The following is a 17,739-nucleotide window of genomic DNA, read 5'->3' on the forward strand; positions in this document are numbered from 1 at the left end:
AGGGAGACTTTTGCCTAGTGAGTCTCGTCACGGCAATTTTTGGACTCATTTTTGACATTTTCGGACCCGTCGGAAAATTTCACGTTTCAGTTTGAATTGTTGGATCGTTAAATTTGATTGGATAAATTCTGGAACAACATTTGAAAAGAGCGCATATGCGTTTTGACAGCTGGAACTATTTTGCAAAGACATCTGGTAAATATTTAACAACACCCACAGTTTTCCCCAGCTGAACCACCACCCCCAAGGAGATGCACTTCAACAAAGGTAGGAATGTTAGTCCGATTGAATCCACAGCATCTCCTTCAAGCATCACGGGAAGTTGTGTTAGTAGGGGAAGTAAACGGAAGGTCAGGATTCATCTAGGTAGATGATATGACCAGAAAGTGAAACATTCTTTGCCTTCCGAGCTACGCCGCTATGAAGAGGATTTATCAATCGCGTTTTTTTACTTCCTACCGCCGGCGTGCCATCCGAGCAAAGATACTTTGGGAAGGGCTTTTAAAACGAAAGGAAATTTTAATTACAATTACAATTTAGGATAGATCAGGATTCATTATTGCAAGATAATATGACCAGAAAGTGAAACACTATCAATTCCTCAATCGCGTTTTTTTAACTTCTTACCGCCGGCGTGCCATCCGAGCACCGATGCTATGGGATGGGCTTTCAAAACGAAATGTAAATATAATATATAATTCAACTAACAAACGACGACGCGAATCTCTATTTCAATGATTTCCCGAAGCTTCCACTACTTCCCGCGGGTTCTCTCGCACCGATCCACAACGTGACCCCTGTTTTTGCGCGCTGCGTGTCGAAAAACCCAGTTTTTATTTTTTTAAGTCGTATCTCGGAATATTGAAAAATTACTTCACAATTTTGTATTATATTATGTAAAATTTTCCGAGGAATCCGATAAAAAATATTTCCAGACATAGGCTCTTTGGTCCCGAGACCTTCAAATCAGCCTTTTTAAGTTTTCATTCGACCTTTTCAAATGTTAGGCTAGATATTTGAAACTACTAATTATTTTTTTTAAAAGCCTATTTTATACCCTTTCGACAGCTTAAATCTGTTATGATTTAAAAAAAAAAAATAGTTTTTGCAAAAATCGACGAAAATGGCATGTTTTTGGACTACCCTGACGCGGCGTGGGTCACCCTAATGGTCAAACAAAAAAAATACGTCTTATATTATTTCGGCCAAGAAACTCTCTGAAAAATGTTGAGTCCGATCGAACAACTTTTTCTTGGAATCATGCTTTCGTGGGGAGTGGCTGTATTAACAAAGAAATAAAAATAAACTTAAAAATTTTTTAACTGTGAATATGTTGAAATTTAAATTAAAAAGTGAAGTCATGTATGCCTATGTAATAAGTGGCAATGAGAAAGTACGGTAGCGTTCGGTACGGTATGTCCGCGCCTTCTTCACCCGTTGATGATTCTATGAAAGTGGGTTCCGTTCACAAAATCCGTCTCATGCGATTAACACAACGCAGTAGGCCTGGCCTCTTTGATGAGTGTAGTCAGTTTAAGAGGCCTTTTAGAAAGTGTAATTGGTTGAATTCCATGGCAAATTAAAAAAAAATAAATATCGAAATATAAAACACTTTAATTCAAAATAAAATGTCTTATATTTATGTCTTGCACTTCCTCCTATTAATGTTCGCTTAGTCTCTTTCGCAGGGCCAGTACAGCTTAGCGCGAGCGCAGCAGAGCTTCAAGTCGCTCGTCCAGATCCACGAGAAGAACGGCTGGTTCACCCCGCCCAAGGAGGACGGATAAGCGGCATCCGGTGTCCACCAAAACCACCACCACCACCATCAGTACAGTACAGTACGAGCAGCGAGAATCACTTTTAAAAACTACTTGCGCAGCAACTGCAACCGCTCTTCCGTCGATTTTTTTTTTCTTTCGGTTTTTGAGATTCAAGTGTTGGTAACACAAGAAGGCAAGCATTACCCACTCACACACAGTTTACAAACGCGATGCAAAAAACAAAGCAAAACTTACTATCACAAAAACAAAAACATTTAACTATTTCTATCAATACAGCAAAGCATAGCAAGAAGCAGCAATTTTTTTAAGTTTTTTCTCGTTTCTTCATTGTGTGGTGTGCTTAAAGAACAACAGCAACAGCAACAGTATGTAGTAAGCAAAACAAACAATATACATAAACAATAGCGTGTAGCAAAGTAAAAAGGTAAAACAAAAAACCATGCAGCGGTCGTCCAACTGTGTTGCAGAATGATTGTGTGCGATTGATGGTGAGTGAGCGAGCGAGCGAGCGTGAATTTTGAGCGGAATACTGAAAATAATCAATAGTAGATAATACTGAAATCGAGTGTTCGTTTAGCAAGAAATAGGAGTGAAAAGATATTTACGTGAATGTGTTGTACATTTAGGACGGTAGAAACGACCATACTTTCTGATTTTTCCTTTAATTTTGACAAATTCGTTCGCTTCGGAAACGATGGCGAAATCATAAGCTACAAACACACAACTACAATAGAAGAAGCTTTTCTTCAAACAAATTGTGTGATTGCGTTAAAAAATATCAGGATTCCAACCAAATCGAGAAAAATAAACAGTAGAAACCCCGACAACAAGCCACATCTTAGAAGCAAATCAGCAGCAGCAGCTTTCTCTTAAAGAGAATGATTAGAGTTAATCCGACAGTTTTGCGCGTAGAATTTATGCCGGATCCCAATTTTTATTTGAACCTCGACAGCAGAATTAAAATAACACTTATTCTGTGGTCGTAAAAAAAGTATGGTTTTGTTAAAAAAAAAAACTTGTAAAGAAACGACCGCAAACGAGTAAAAAATAAACATTGAATGAATGAAAGCGAGTAAAGAAACAATCTTAAAACATTGCTGCGAGCGTGAACAATTGTAAAAAAAAAAACAACATAAATGAATCCTTTCAAACTCTAACCGTGTAAAATAATTAACTTTTATTCTCAGCAAAATACACACAAACAAAAACACACTCTACATTTATAAAACATTTTTTATCATTTGTGAATGGAGGAAAAAAACACAGTAAAAAGAAGACGAAAAACTGCATAACCAATTCACCCAAACCCACACACCCACAGTCGTGTGCGTGGGCGGACTATACGAAATAAAGGAGGTATTTCTGATGAAAACAGATTAAAAGTCAGCAATACAGTGAAAGGCCGACAACAGAGCAGACAAGGCAAGTTTGTTTTGGTTTTTGTTCCCCTTGCTGGCGGCGCGACGGGAGTGTGGTGAGATCAGAGTGGGTTAGTGAGCAAGAAAAATCCACGCGAAAAGTAACGATTAAGAAGCGAAGAGGAAAAAAGTTTTTCATCAGACTGTGAAATATGTAACATAGAGAGAAAGAAAAACAATGAAGAAGGTGAAAACAAAAATGAACATGAAAACATACAATATAAGCATAGTTTATATTAATACAAGTAATAAATACAATTCTGAATTTCAGGAATGAGAAAAATAAAACTACAAAAAATGTAAAACAAAAATGTGCTTTTCTTTCGTCGAAATCTGCCTTGTTAAAAAAACATTAGGTCTATTCCCGTACTGCAGAATTCTGCAATTCTGCACAAAAACGGCAGCAGAGCGTTCCCGTACTTTTCTGCAACAAAAGTAACTTTTCTCTCGGGCAGAACTTCTGCAGTGAGAGAGGTAGAAGTTGCAGCAAAACCGTTCCCGTACTTTTCTGCAAGCTCTCTCTTCTCTTTCTTGTTGAAAAGTCACTGCAATTTGGTGTGATGGATGTTGAGTACACGCTTACATAAAATTTGCAAGTTGGGTGAAATTAAGCATTTTATGATAAGTTGTAATAATACATGATTTTGGGGTAGTTTTTTATGTCCGGTTATATTGAGAACGATTTTTATGTTAACGATTTCAGGTTTAGTTCATTTATGTAAGTGATATAGCGTTTTTTTTAAAGTGTTAATATTTTTACCTGATAAAAAAATTGATAACTTAAGCCAGCACGGCTAGTACCCCAACAAAAAATGTAACTATAAAAACAAATTGTTTTTAAAAACTTTTAAAAGACACATTTCTTTTGAGTTTAATAGTTTCAAATAAATATTTGTTTATGTATAATTTTTGATCTTCAACTGTTTTTGAATATACCTCGGAAAACATTAAATATGAGTGTTAAATAACAGGTAAATTTAATTGGCAAATAATAAATTATACCTTTAACGGCGCTACCAATTTGTATTCTTATTTGAACCAAAAAAAAAAAAATGTTATTTTGTCGAATTAAAATTCTTAAATTCTCAAATTCATAAATTCTTGAATTCTTAAGTTCTTAGATTCCTAAATTCTTAAATTTTTAACTTCTTAAATTCTTAAATTCTTACATTCTTAAATTTTTAACTTCTTAAATTCTTAAATTCTTAAATTCTTAATTTTTTAAATTCTTAAATTCTTGAACTTTTAATTTCTACGCCATCTTGAATCATAATGAATACCCATTTTTTGAAGTCATATTTTAGGTTAGAAACTCAAATTTAGAGGATTTAGAGATTGGAAATTTTGACTGTTCCTATTTTATTTATATTTGAGTTTTAAAAGTTTTTATTAACAGATTTTTTTAAATTTTACTTGTATTTGAAATTATAATTTCTTTAAGTTTCTATCTTATTATTTTTAACTGTAGCTTTTGAATTTGTTGTGTTGAACTCATAAATATAAAAAAACTGTTGTTTTTTTATTTCGAATTTTTTTTCAACCTTTTTTATTTTATTTTTTTTAAATTAAGAATTTTTTTAACTTTAATCATTTTGAAATATTTAGTTTTTAAGGGGTAACATACATGTAAATCGGCAAAAATGTCAGAGGTTGGTTTGAGCACACAATTAAACTTTTTCAAAATCTGTTTTCGGGGCATTAAAATATACATTTTCATCTATTTGTTTATGTAAAGTTGAAACGGTAACTTCACCTAAATGGTTCTCGGGCATAACTCAACCAATCAAGATGATTCTTCTTTCCAGTGATTTTTTAGGATGTCTAGATGATTCTAGAACTTTGCAGAACTTAATTTGATCAAATCTGTAATTTTTGCGATCAAAAACATCGTTCCAACTTTTTTTTTTCGCGTGTAAAAAATTCGCCAAAAATTCCGCGGAGGCTGTCGTTTAAAAAAAAGGTGGAACGATGTTTTCGGTAGCAGAAATTACAGATTTGTTCAAATTTAGTTCTGCAAAATTTTAAGATCATCCATCTAGACATTCTTACAAATCACTGGAAACAAGAACGGTCCCGATTGGTTGAGTAATGTCCGAGAACCAGCGAGTTGAAGTTACCGTTCCACCTTTTTTCGGAGGCTTGGGCGTCCGTGTAAGTTTGACATGCGTTGGGCGTTCCAGTATCATTGCCGAGATATAGCTATTTGAAGTTAGCAGGTTTAGAAAACGGGTGCCACGATATCTCAACATTGCTTCGACCAAATCGGCTCAAAATTTTGGTGAAGACTCATTAAACCGGTCCCGTGTGCATGACGAAGGCCGATTTTCAAAAAGTTTATTTATAAAAAAGACAAAAATATTTTTCTGTTTTTCATATAAAAAATCGCCAGATTTTGATTTTTGTATTTTTTGAAAATTCAAAATTTCAAAATCGGGCTTCGTCATGCACACGGGACATGTCTTGGGAGTCTTCACCCAAAATTTCAGCCAATTTGGTCCATCCCATCTCGAGATATCGTGGCACCCGTAAATCAACTTGGTGTTCAGAGAAAAACGCTCAGAAAGTTAGACAGTTGGCTTTACGCATGGCGAAATTCTGAGCTTAAATCGTCTCTAACTCAGTTAAATCATAAAATATCTTCATGAAACTTTCAGGAGTGATTGAAAACCATCTTTTATGTGGATTTAATAAATTTTCTGTAAAATGAAATTTTGTGATTTTCTACATGTATGTAACCCCTTAATTATTTGATTTTTTTTAGCTTTGAATTTGTGATTTATTGTTTTATTTTTCTGATATAATTATTTGCATTTTTTTATTTCTCATATATCTGATTTAATTTTTTTTTAAGTTTATTGATGTGGAAATATTAGTTTTTTTAAATATATTTTTAATTATGGATTTCTTAATTTCCAGATTGCTTAATTTATGTGTATCAAAATTTTTGAGTTTGTGATAATTTTTTTTATTTGTCAATTTTACTGCGTCACCGTTGTTCTTTCATGTGACATCCAGTCATAATTTATTTATGTTATCCTGAATAATATTTCAAACATTCTGCTATTAAACATGTATTCATGGTCCCTTCTATATAAAACCTTTGTTTGTCTTTTTTATCATATTTAATAAACGTACCTGCCACTCTCATTTGTTAAATTGTTTACCTAATGTAAAATTTTATGTTGTTTCTAACATATAACTTCTACCTAAGCATATTTAATAGGGTGGGTACGTTATTAATTTCTAGTTACTTAATAAATGACACGTCCTAGGTTTTTTAAATAAAATGCTGTGCTGCATAAAACAATAATGTCCCAGTAATTCAATTACTTTTTTTGTCAACAATTTTTTTTAAATATTTTGAAATAATTTAAAAAATAATAATACCCTATTTGAGTAAATCCACTCAACTGTGTACAATGTTGCAGAAAAAGTACTGGAACGCGCTACCCAGGCAACATTTTTGCCGCTTCTCTCTTTGCAGAACTTCTGCAAAAGAGAGTGATGAAGAGAGCGGGCTGAAAAGTACGGGAACGTGCTGCAAAAAAGTGACTTATGGTGGCTGCAGAATTCTGCAGAAGCTGCAGAAATTCTGCAATTCTGCAAGTACGGGAATAGACCTATTGAAAAATGTTTTCTTGAACCATAAAACTTTGCTTTATAAGGCTGGTATGCAGATCGGAAGGAACGAAAAACTCCATATAAAAAAACGCTTAAGAAACGGTCAAGGAAAGGGCCACGAAAAGATTTTTCTTAAACGGACGGTACGCAGCTGAAAAGTAACAGAAATGGAAAAAATGCGTTTGACGTTTCTTCGCGCGGTGCTTGTTTGCAATATGTTTTGATGAAACAATCAAAGAATTGTAGTTTTCCTTTTTGAATGCGACTGATATTTGATTACAAACGTTTTGATAATTTTGTATTGGATACAACAATACAGTAGTTGTTCGGTACCTGGGCGTTGCTTTACTGGGCTGCTTTTTAACTGGGTCGTAGCCCAGTTAAAAAGAAGACAAACGTCAAAAAACCAAAACAAACCAAAATGACCGAGGGGTCAATGGATGCAAAAATCATATTCAATTAATAAAAAAAACTTTTGTTTAATTTCAAGTAAAAACTAAAGAAATTTTAAAAGTAAGCATTGTAAATAAATTTGAGTAACTTTTATTTTTATATTTCATCTGGAAAATATTATACATCGGTGGTCCCCCCGTTATTTTTTGTTCAGCCCAGTTAACGAGCAGCATTCCATTCTGGGCTACGAATTGAAGAATTGAAGAATTTAAGAAATTAAGAATTAAAGAATTTAAGAAGAGGAGACTTTAAGAATTTAAGAATAGAAGAATTTGAAAATTTAGGAATTTAAGACTTGGGTACTAAAGCCCTGGGTGCTGAATAGTGGTTCGCAATTTTGAACTGTCAAAGTGGAACCAATTTACTATAAGTCATGAAACCTTAAGAATGTGAAGGCGAGGTCGTATTTTTTTTTTAAATAATTATGAATGGATGTTGTTTATGGAATCGATGCGGTTGTATCCATCCAGAAGCTGTCAGTATTATTTGATTCCGTTTGAAAACCTGTTTTATGTTTTATTTATCTGCGACAACACAGAATTACACTCTCGCCGCAGTTCTTCGTCACCCGTAAAAAAGAAAAATCTCTTCTAAACTATCGAAACGCGACAATTTTCCAGCAAAAAATGTAAAAAAAAACTAGACAAAATAATACACATACTACTGATTATAAAACAGCTTATTTACCAGTAAGAAAAAAGTCATGCTTGTGTTTGAACATCCTCCTACTTTGTAGATGTAAACAAAGTGGGATCATTCGAAAATCACGTTACGCATTCTCTCTATTCATCACCCAGCTAAAAACCATTTCTGATCACTTTTTTTTCATTTTAATCCAATTTTTTTGACAAGACAACATTTTTTCGATGGATCAACTATGGTCCCCTTGGAACGAGCTGTCAAGTAGGAGCTTTTCTGTCAAGAAGGACCGCGAGGTTAATTTTTTAAAATCAATTTAAAAATCCATTTCCAGGGTTGTTACGGACGGCGCGGATCGCGCGGATGGCGCGTTTCGCGCGGATAGCGCGGATTTGCTGACTAATTTTGCTCAGGCGCGGATTTCGCGCGGATGACAATTTTGATGAATAAATAGATAGAATTACTTTCAAGTTATTAGGAAAAATAATATCAAGAATAACGAGAATTTGTTTTTTTCTCCATTGAGTGCAATTTCAATTTCTTATAAATAGATTTTTTTTCTGAAAATGTTTGTTTGTATTTTCTTAATACGAACCGTCGAAAAATTAAGATGAAGATTATGTAGAGATGATTTTTTAAATGTATGGTTGAGATTTTCTTAAATAAAATTATTACTACACTTTACTCATTTCTTAATATATCCGGCTCTGAATATGTAATTTCTTTTGAGTTTTGAGTAATGTTTTTTTAACCTTATTTATTTTTAATTTTATAGTGGATATATTCAATTTGCCTTTGAATTTTAGATGGGATTTACCCGTAGAAATATTTTTCTAAATTTAAACATTCTTGGCGAAAAATAAAAAGATCAGAACATTCAAAAATTAATGCTCCATTATTCAAAATTCAAATTTCAAAAATTCGAAGCTTTTTTTTATCATAGTTTAAAAAAAAAAATAAAATTTAGATTAAAAAAAAATCGAATTTCGTATCGTATCAAAAATTCAAAATTTAAAGAAAAATGCAAATTAAAAAAAATCGAAATTAAAAAAATCAAGATTTGCAAAAAAAAAAAAAATCGGTAATCTCAAAAATCTCAAATAAAATTCAAATTCTTAAATTCTAAAACCTTAAATTTTTAAACCTTAAATTCTTAAATTCTTAAATTTTTAGAAGAAAATATTTCAAATATTGGAAATGCAATTTGTTTCGAAATGAAATTTTAGTGAGGAATTTGGAATACAATCTGTATTAAAATTCATAGATTTTGATTTTTTAGAATTTCGAAATCTAATATTTAATCATATTAAAATTTTAGGTTTTGGTTTGTTTGAGCTTATATTTTTGAAGTTAAATTTCATTTATTAGATTTTTTAATTTTGTTTATATTGGTTTATAATTTTCTATTTTATTTATATTGGTCAAAATTATTGTAGTGTCCCTCTGATTTGCAAAAAGGTTTTTTTGCTTTCATTCCTTCAAATATAAAACGAGTTTCATATTTTTAATAAAATACTTTCTGTATTAGTTTTTTTCTTTGGAAATAACATTTCTTAAATGTTGGTCCCAGTTTTTTTTTATATGGCGCGGATTTCGCGCGGATTGAGGTTTCGGTCGGCGCGGATTTGGCGCGGATTTTTTTTCGACTTTCCCGTAACAACCCTGCATTCCAAACTCTTTGTACAACGGGTCATTGTACTCAGAAAAATAGGCTTTATCGCTGTAAACAATAATATCAGCAATCTAAGCTTCATTTTAAGATCCAATTTAAGAATTTAAGAATTAAGGAATTGAAGAATTCAAGAATTTAAGAATTAAAGAATTTAAGAATTTGAGAATTTAAGAATTTCAAAATTTTTGAATTTAAGAATTTTAAAATTTTAGAATTTAAGATTTAAAAAAAAAATTACAACCAAAAAATTCACTAAAAGTAAAAGTGTCTATTTAATATGTTAAACAACCTTACCCAAAGCGTTCTCAGTCTCAGATGGTAGTCCCAGATGTCTCCTACAAGATGCAGGTCGAACCGAGTTGATATGTGGATGGAACACTTTTTTTTTAAGTTTGAAAATTATGCTATTTTTTTACTGATGTTACTTCACCAGGGAAACGTTAGCAGGGACAATTTTAGTTCTCGTATTGGCCACCAGATGGCGTCATTGAAATCCAATTTCCCTGCTCACTTCACATCGTCAGCAGGGAAAAAAATGGTGAAGACAGCAGGGAAAGTGAAATTTCCCTGCTAACGTAAATAGGATTTTTTAAACTATAATTTTTATCGTAAATGCAATCTTTTTAACAATATATTTGCTTTGATTTATTTAAATAAGTTTTTTTTACGTATTTCAATGCCTTCGAATTTGAACAAATATTTTCCCTGCTAACGTATCAGTTACTGAGCCAGAAGAAAATTCATAGTCATGGATCACAAAAATCGGCGTTGTCAAACCAAAATAATAATTTAAGTGTAAATTTACATTCAAACTTTTATACAATGGTACTCAAATATGTTGGTGTAAAATATTTTCAAATCATTCCTGTTCTTCAAGTGTTCAGCAGTGAATTCTATCATTGGGGCGTGGCTTATTATTATGATGAGCATTTCCTTGCTAACTTCACAGTAACCAAGCTTTTTGTTTTTTTATACAGGCTAAGGTCATGTAGAACTATTTAAAAAATAAATGAGTAGGTATCTATTTAATTAAACACTAGCACATTTTACTACCTTTTCATAAAAGTACGATTGTAATGTAAACTCAAATAAATATTTTGTTTGAAATAACAATATCACATCTTTTCTGGTTGGATAACTCTTGAAGATTTGGATTTCCTTGCAAATATTTCTTTATCATTAACCGCTTGGTATTAGAATTTTATTTTAAAACAATTACATTTCTATTTTATATTTATATTTTTTCAGACAGATGTCCCAGAATCAATTTTTTAAGTGAATCCCAGACAAATCAAAAATGTTTTCCCTGCTTACGTAACAGTTTACTGAGTTAAGTGTTACTTCAGCAGGGAAAACGTTGGCCACGTCCCGCAAACGACCCACAACGTCGTCAGCAGGGCAAATAGCTGTGAAGACCGCAGATTTATATTTTTTTACAGGGCCATGTATGGTGGCAAAGCTTTCACCTCATATGCGGTAGTTTGAGAGTTCAGTTGCATTCGATATTTTTTCCCAAACTATACCTTAGGGAAATCAACCAATACCGTAAACTGGGGTCAATCGGGACACATGTGGCGAATTGGGACAGCAGTTTTAATGTTGGAGCACAATATTTTGATTTTTCTGGTTGGATTCGGTTATAATAGAGTCAGGCCAACAAAATGTGTACATCCATTACCAAATTTAAAAGCTTTAAGTGCTCTAAAAATTGCTGTCCCTATTCAGACTGTAGTCCCGATTCACCCCAGATTACGGTAGTAGTTTAACATTAACATGAATCATTTTTTCATTAGTTAAGTAATAACATTGCCACTGAATCCGCATTGTAAATATCGCCTTGATACTCTTGAAGGAAAAACTTTTTTCTGTTTTTGAAATTTCAAGAAAATATTATTTTGTAAGCAATATATCTAATTGAAAAAAACATGAAAGCCACAAAAATATATCATGCCCCAATATGTTTTGAAAACATAATAAAAAAAATAAGCAGATTTTTTCCCTGCTGACTTCACTTTTTTTCACTGCTAACAACGTTGTAGGGGCGTGGCCTACGCTTTCCCTGCTGAAGTAACACTTGGCCCAGTAAACTGTTACGTTAGCAGGGAAAACATTTTTGATTTGTTTGGGACTTCAGTTTGAAAAAAATCAATCAATTCTGGAACGCGTAAGCAGGGTTTCTTCGTCCGTGACTTCAGTTAAAAGAATCAATTATGAGACACGAATTTAACTTTAGAAAAAAAAATAATTTTCAAATAATTCAAATGGATGTCGCTAGAAGTTTTGGCCTCAATGTTCCATAGTTTTTGTAAAATTGCTCTAAAAAACATTCTAATGTCAAGCGATTAATAGTAAAGAAATTATTGAAGAAACTCCAAATCTCTAAGAATTTGCCTACTATTAACGAAACGATTTTTTTTTATATTTTCGCTGCTTACGTTAGCGGTAATTATTTGAACAATTTTCAGCTGATTTGATCAAATCAGTATTTTTTGTTTATTTCAATGCAATTTAATCTCAGTTTTTTTTAACTGGCCCGCGAGCCGGATTGATTTTCGACTTAAAAATGAAGATAAAAGTGACTAGTATGTATATTTTTTTCAAACTTTTATCAAAGTTATGTTCGCTGGTCACATGAGAATCGATTCCATCAAACAAATCGTGAAAATGTTGACAATTGTTAATTAGACGATCAAAAATGTAAAAATTGAGCAAAAAGGGTTGGTCAGGCCTGATTTAGCTAATGGAGGAGAAGCTTTAATATCGGATGTATGTTTTTCATCATAAATAACGTAAAAGTTACTGAGCCAGAAATAAACTTAAATGTCAGAAGAAGCTAGTGTAAAATTAAATACAAACTACTAATTTATTTTTTAAATAGTTCTACATAGACCTTAGCTTGTATAAAAAAAAACAAAAAGCTTGGTAACTGTGACAAAAAACTGTGAAGTTAGCAAGGAAAATGCTCATTACAATAATAAGCCACGCCCCAATGATAGAATTCACTGCTGAACACTTGAAGAACAGGAATGATTTGAAAATATTTTACACCAACATATTTGAGTACCTTTGTATAAATTTACACTTAAATTATTATTTTGGTTTGAAAACGCCGATTTTTGTGATCCATGACTATGAATTTTCTTCTGGCTCAGTTAGCAGGGAAAATATTTGTTCAAATTCGAAGGCATTGAAATACGTAAAAAAAACTTATTTAAATAAATCAAAGCAAATATATTGTTAAAAAGATTGCATTTACGATAAAAATTATAGTTTAAAAAATCCTATTTACGTTAGCAGGGAAATTTCACTTTCCCTGCTGTCTTCACAATTTTTTTCCCTGCTGACGATGTGAAGTGAGCAGGGAAATTGGATTTCAATGACGCCATCTGGTGGCCAATACGAGAGCTAAAATTTTCCCTGCTAACGTTTCCCTGCTGAAGTAATATCAGTATTTTTTTCACTAAAATGTCATTAACTCCCTTTAGATTTAACCAATTGGGGTGCTCTATCCTGCATTTTGTTGCATTTTTTAAGCTCTTTCAGATGCATTTTGAATTTTTAAATTAAATTGAATTTTGCCCAAGTTACAGCCTTTTTACGATTTTTGACGTTTTTGAACCTTCAAACTTTGTGTCCCGATTTGCCCCACTTCCCGTTGAACTAGAGTGCTCATATTTTGGCCAGATGCTAGTTTTATATGTACAAACAACCCCTGAAAATTTCAGGCAGATTGGTGAGGTCCAAACGACGTCCCATACAAAGGGGTATGCCCTGTTCGTGGACTCGCTCTTAAGAATTGAAGAATTGAAGAATTTAAGAATTTAGGAATTTAAGAATTTAGGAATTTAAGAATTTAAGAATTTAAGAATTTAAGAATTTAAGAATTTAAGAATTTAAGAAATTAAGAATTTAAGAATTTAAGAATTTAAGAATTTAAGAATTTAAGAAATTAAGAATTTAAGAATTTAAGAATTTAAGAATTTTAAAAAGTAAGTATTTAGGAATTTAAGAATTTAAGTATTTAAGAATTTAAGAATTTAAAAATTCAGAAATTTAGGAATTTTAGAATTTAAGATAAACTTTTAAACATTTGTACCAGCCTTATTTTATAATTTTATAATTTCCTTATTTCATAATTACCAAATTTCTTTATTACCAAATTTCCTAACTTCCTAATTTCCTAATTTTTTGATTTCCTAATTTCCACATTTCATTATTTAATTATTCATAATTTTAGTTTGTCTAGTTTTAGGCATTATAAATTTCGAATTTTCTGTTTTTTTAAAGAAATGTTAAATTATTGATTTCTCAATTTTGTTTATAATTAATCATTGTTGTTTAAAGTTTTCGACAAAAAAACGCAACATTTTTTGACCGCGTTCCTTCCGATCTGCATACCGTACTTATAGGCATTCAAGTATTTGAATAAATTTTAGGCAAAACTCATAAAAGCAGTTGATGATTGCAGAAAATCATAATGCATTGCAAATGCTCAACAAATATTTTTTTGTGTTTTCTTTCATTGTAGTGTTTAATAATTTTCTTTTACAATCTTTTTGGAATTTTGAGGAATAAATATTTTTTGCTGGAAATGTAGAATCAATTTCTGCTTTTCATACAATATTTTAATGAACAATATCTTTAAAAAATGGTTCTAAATCTGACAAGCAATATTCGTCTAGTTTTGAAACTTCATCCGAAATGCTTGTTAAAAATCTTGTAAAGTGTTTGAAATAAAGTAAATAATGCTTAAATGTACTGAGAAGCGATTTATCAATGAAACATTTAAAATTTCGCGGCATTTAACGGCGCTTACAAAATTTCACGGCCGGGGGCGAATTTCACGGATTACGCGTCTTCCGCGAAAAATCACTAGTCCTAATGATGAGTTGGAGGAGGTGAGCGAGTTCGTGTACTTGGGATCGCTGGTCAGACTGCTTTTTGACCGCGCTGAACCAGCTGACGGTACATGCAGAAGAGCAGGGAAACCGCGCGCACGTTGGGGAGATCAAGTGACAAATTACGACTGATAACACTGACCTACAAAAGTGACAATAATGACCTGTTCAACTCGAGGGGAAGCATGAAGTTTTGGGGTCTCCAAAAACACGAGAACTTTGAATTTTTCAAAAATATTTAGACAGGGCCAAATGGTTTTTCTCTAAATTTGTTTGGAGAATTAGGGCGGTTCGTCGCTGTTGCGTACAAGCAAAAATTGCATGCTATATATGGGAGTAGCGAACAGCAATAGTTCTCCATAAAACTTTGGAGAAAACCCATTCGGCTCTGTCTACATATTATTGAAAAAATAAAATTGCACGTGTTTCTGGAGACCCCAAACTTCATGCTTCCCCTCGAGTTTGAAAGTTTGTTGGTCGGTGTAATTCAACAACACCCAATTGAAAAATAGACAAACATTTTATTCGGAATATTTGCAGCAACAAAAAAACCTTGACTGAGCTTTAAAATCCCTGCACATATCGTTTGCGCGCCGACCTCCCCTTCGCTGCACTCAACGGCGTTCCACCCAGCGGCTCCGTCTTCAGCACCACCCGAGCCACCGGAGTGCTCTCCATCTTCACCAACATTTGGTTTGGCTGCTCCCCCACTCTATCCTCCGCTTCCTCGCTGGGCAGCTGCAGCTGCGGTTCCTCCTTCACAATCGCATCCATCACAAGGGGCTCGTCCAGTATCTCCACCAGCTCGGGCGAACCGTCCGTCGTGGCGTCCAGCCAGTCCACGATACGGTCCTCGACGCTGATGATTTCGGCGTGACCCCGCGACTGCGACAACTGCTGCGATTCGGTCACGTCCGGTCGGAAGCCCCAAATTGAGAGCATGGTCGCGGCCAGTTGGTCCTTGTACTGGTGCAGCTGTTCGACGGTCTGCCGCCAGCGGGGCGGTCGCTTCTGGGATGTCGTTATTGGTTTGATGTCTTTTGTTGACTCTGAATGCCGGAAGACAGCGCGCAAACCCCGCTGAATTTTGTAGTCGTTGGCGACGGGGCTTTGTGCAGCGGCGTTGATGTCCCTCAGCTGGATCATCCACGCGTGGAGTTTGGCCGCGACTTGGTCCGTGTCGGCGGAATCGCTGTCCGGGTCGAGCCGCTGCTGGTAGATGTCGCCGAGGGAGTTTTGGACCAGCAGGTGGAAGCGGTCGCGGTCGGCGATGATGGCGATACCGGAGTGGAACAGCTTGAGGCGGTTCCGGAGCGTGGCCGCAGGGAAGAGACACTTACCCTTGGTGCGGGCCATGTAGACCGATTCTTGGATTGTGAGCGGTTTTACCGGCAGGGTGCGGGTGGTGAAGCGTTTGGGGGGAGCTTTGGAGAAGGTGCAGAGCTGTGAGAAGGAATGAGAACATATTAGTTAGTTATTAGAGTCGAAATCACACGACAACTTACCATTGTATCGCCCGCCAGGTGCGACGACAGATGCACGTAATACTGCTTCCGCGTCGAATCCACCCGGTATCGAATCATCGTCAGATGAAACTGCAAATTGTGGGTGAACGTGATCATCTGCTGAAACTCGCCCTCGGCTCCCTGACGCGCATCGTACCGCAGAACAAGCAACCTGTGGGTGGTTCCAACCAACAGCAGGCTCTCCTCGGGACAAATCTCCAAGCAGGTGGCACTTTCGCACGGCCACAACCAGGTGGAAAGGGGCGTTTCTAGAACTAGCGAGAGCCCATCTTCCTGCAGCTTGATCAACTTGACCGTTTTACGATCCAAGCAGATGACCGAGGTTCGGGTGAGTGGTCGCAGGCAGGTCCAGCATTCGTCCTCCGGGAACTTTACCAACTGCAACTTGTACAGCCAGACCTTCTTTGGCGTGTATTCCATTACTTTGACAATCTTATCCAGGTCACTCGTGCAGAGGAGACCAACGGAATCGTCCGTCCTCCCCAGAAAGCAGCACGATATGAATGGCACCTCCGATCGCACCGAGTGCGTTTTCATCGCCTCGCTGCCCGTTTTCGAGTACAGAACGTCGACTTGAAACTTGCGTCGCAGCGCAATGTGCGAATACTGCCCAGTTGGGGTCATTTTCCGGTGCTGAATTTCAAAAACCGCTCCGCCCTCGCCCAGCTCAAACCGTTCAGCTTGCTCACTCAGTACGTTAAGCTGCGATCCGTCCAACTCAAACGGAACCATCTCAACGGTGTTCATCGCTTCCCCGACGGTGTTGAGCAGCCAACGAAACTGCGTCCCAACGATCACGTCCAGATTTCCCCCGGTAAAGTAGTAGTCGTACCCGCGGACATCCGTGAACCACTGGTCCGGATCGCGGTCCAGTTCCTCCGCTATGCGCAACAACAACGTGGGACAAAGTCCCCGCCGGCCATTGATTTTCTTCCGCAGCGTAACCTTCTTCCTCGCATAAGTCAACTTCAGGACGGTGAGCTTTTGGCGGTGTTGGGCTTTGGCCTGGTAAAGTCGTAGCATCGGTTCCGCCCACTCGGTGCGGTTGGCTTGGTCAAACCGATGCGTTACCACAGGGATTGGGTGGCTCGTTGTCCAGAGTGGACGTTTGTAGTGGTTGTGGAGGGTTTCTGCCGTAAGGACGTTCGGCTGTAGTGGCAGCTGGAGCAAGTTCGGATGGAAGTAGCGGGTCGCTTGAAACTCCGGAAAGCCAGCCGATAGCTGGACGGAGTTGAGTCTTTGGTGGAACCATTGGACGGATCTCTCGTGCTTGGGTTCAATCAGCTTGTCTTGTTTCTGTCGTTTTGAAGTGTTAGCTGCGTCCTGAAATTAAAATTTATTCAATAATATTCTTATTAATTTTCAAAGCTCAAAAAATAATAAACATTCCAGCAATCGCCCCACTGACGGTAGGTAAACAAGCAAAAAAAAGTCGCTCCAAAACAAACCTCATTTTGCTCGCCGTTCACAACTTTTGCTTCACTTATTCGCTTGCGTTTTCGAGTCTCCATCGCAAGTTCAGAGCAAAACTAAGTCTAAACTTATTTTTTTCACTGAAATCAGCAGCCCAAAATACAGAAATTCGATCGATGTCGTTTAAAAATTGGGAAAATTTGACCGCCGCACAATCAGATTTTCGACAAAACAGCAGCACGTTTGACAGTTTTTGATTTGCGCTGATGTCAGAGACCGGGAACGAGCCAAAGGCGTTGTTCACTTCCTTTTGCACGC

General features: G+C 35.6%; 2 protein-coding genes across 7 annotated transcripts in view; one reads left to right on the top strand and one right to left on the bottom strand.

Annotated features, from left to right (window-relative positions):
- Positions 1-3,382, top strand: part of LOC6042267 (ubiquitin-conjugating enzyme E2 Q2) — a 42,212-nt gene extending 38,830 nt beyond the window's left edge. For 5 of the 6 annotated variants that reach the window (XM_038262263.1, XM_038262267.1, XM_038262265.1 and 2 more), the window contains exon 8: positions 1,677-3,382. In XM_038262263.1, coding sequence (XP_038118191.1) covers positions 1,677-1,787 — 111 coding nt within the window. In that variant the 3' untranslated portion in view covers positions 1,788-3,382. The remainder of the gene's footprint in view (positions 1-1,676) is intronic. The other variant, XM_038262268.1, reaches the window with a different exon arrangement.
- An 11,601-nt stretch (positions 3,383-14,983) lies between these two features.
- Positions 14,984-17,690, bottom strand: LOC6042268. Its single transcript, XM_001851353.2, has 3 exons — positions 17,457-17,690; positions 15,988-17,331; positions 14,984-15,925 (listed from the first exon to the last, which is right to left on the bottom strand). Exons 1-3 carry the CDS (start codon positions 17,517-17,519, stop codon positions 15,047-15,049), a joined length of 2,286 nt encoding a protein of 761 aa, XP_001851405.2. The 5' UTR covers positions 17,520-17,690; the 3' UTR covers positions 14,984-15,046.
- Positions 17,691-17,739: the final 49 nt, after the last annotated feature.

Source organism: Culex quinquefasciatus, chromosome 3, assembly GCF_015732765.1.
Source record: "Culex quinquefasciatus strain JHB chromosome 3, VPISU_Cqui_1.0_pri_paternal, whole genome shotgun sequence".
Classification (NCBI taxonomy): Eukaryota; Metazoa; Arthropoda; class Insecta; order Diptera; family Culicidae; genus Culex; species Culex quinquefasciatus.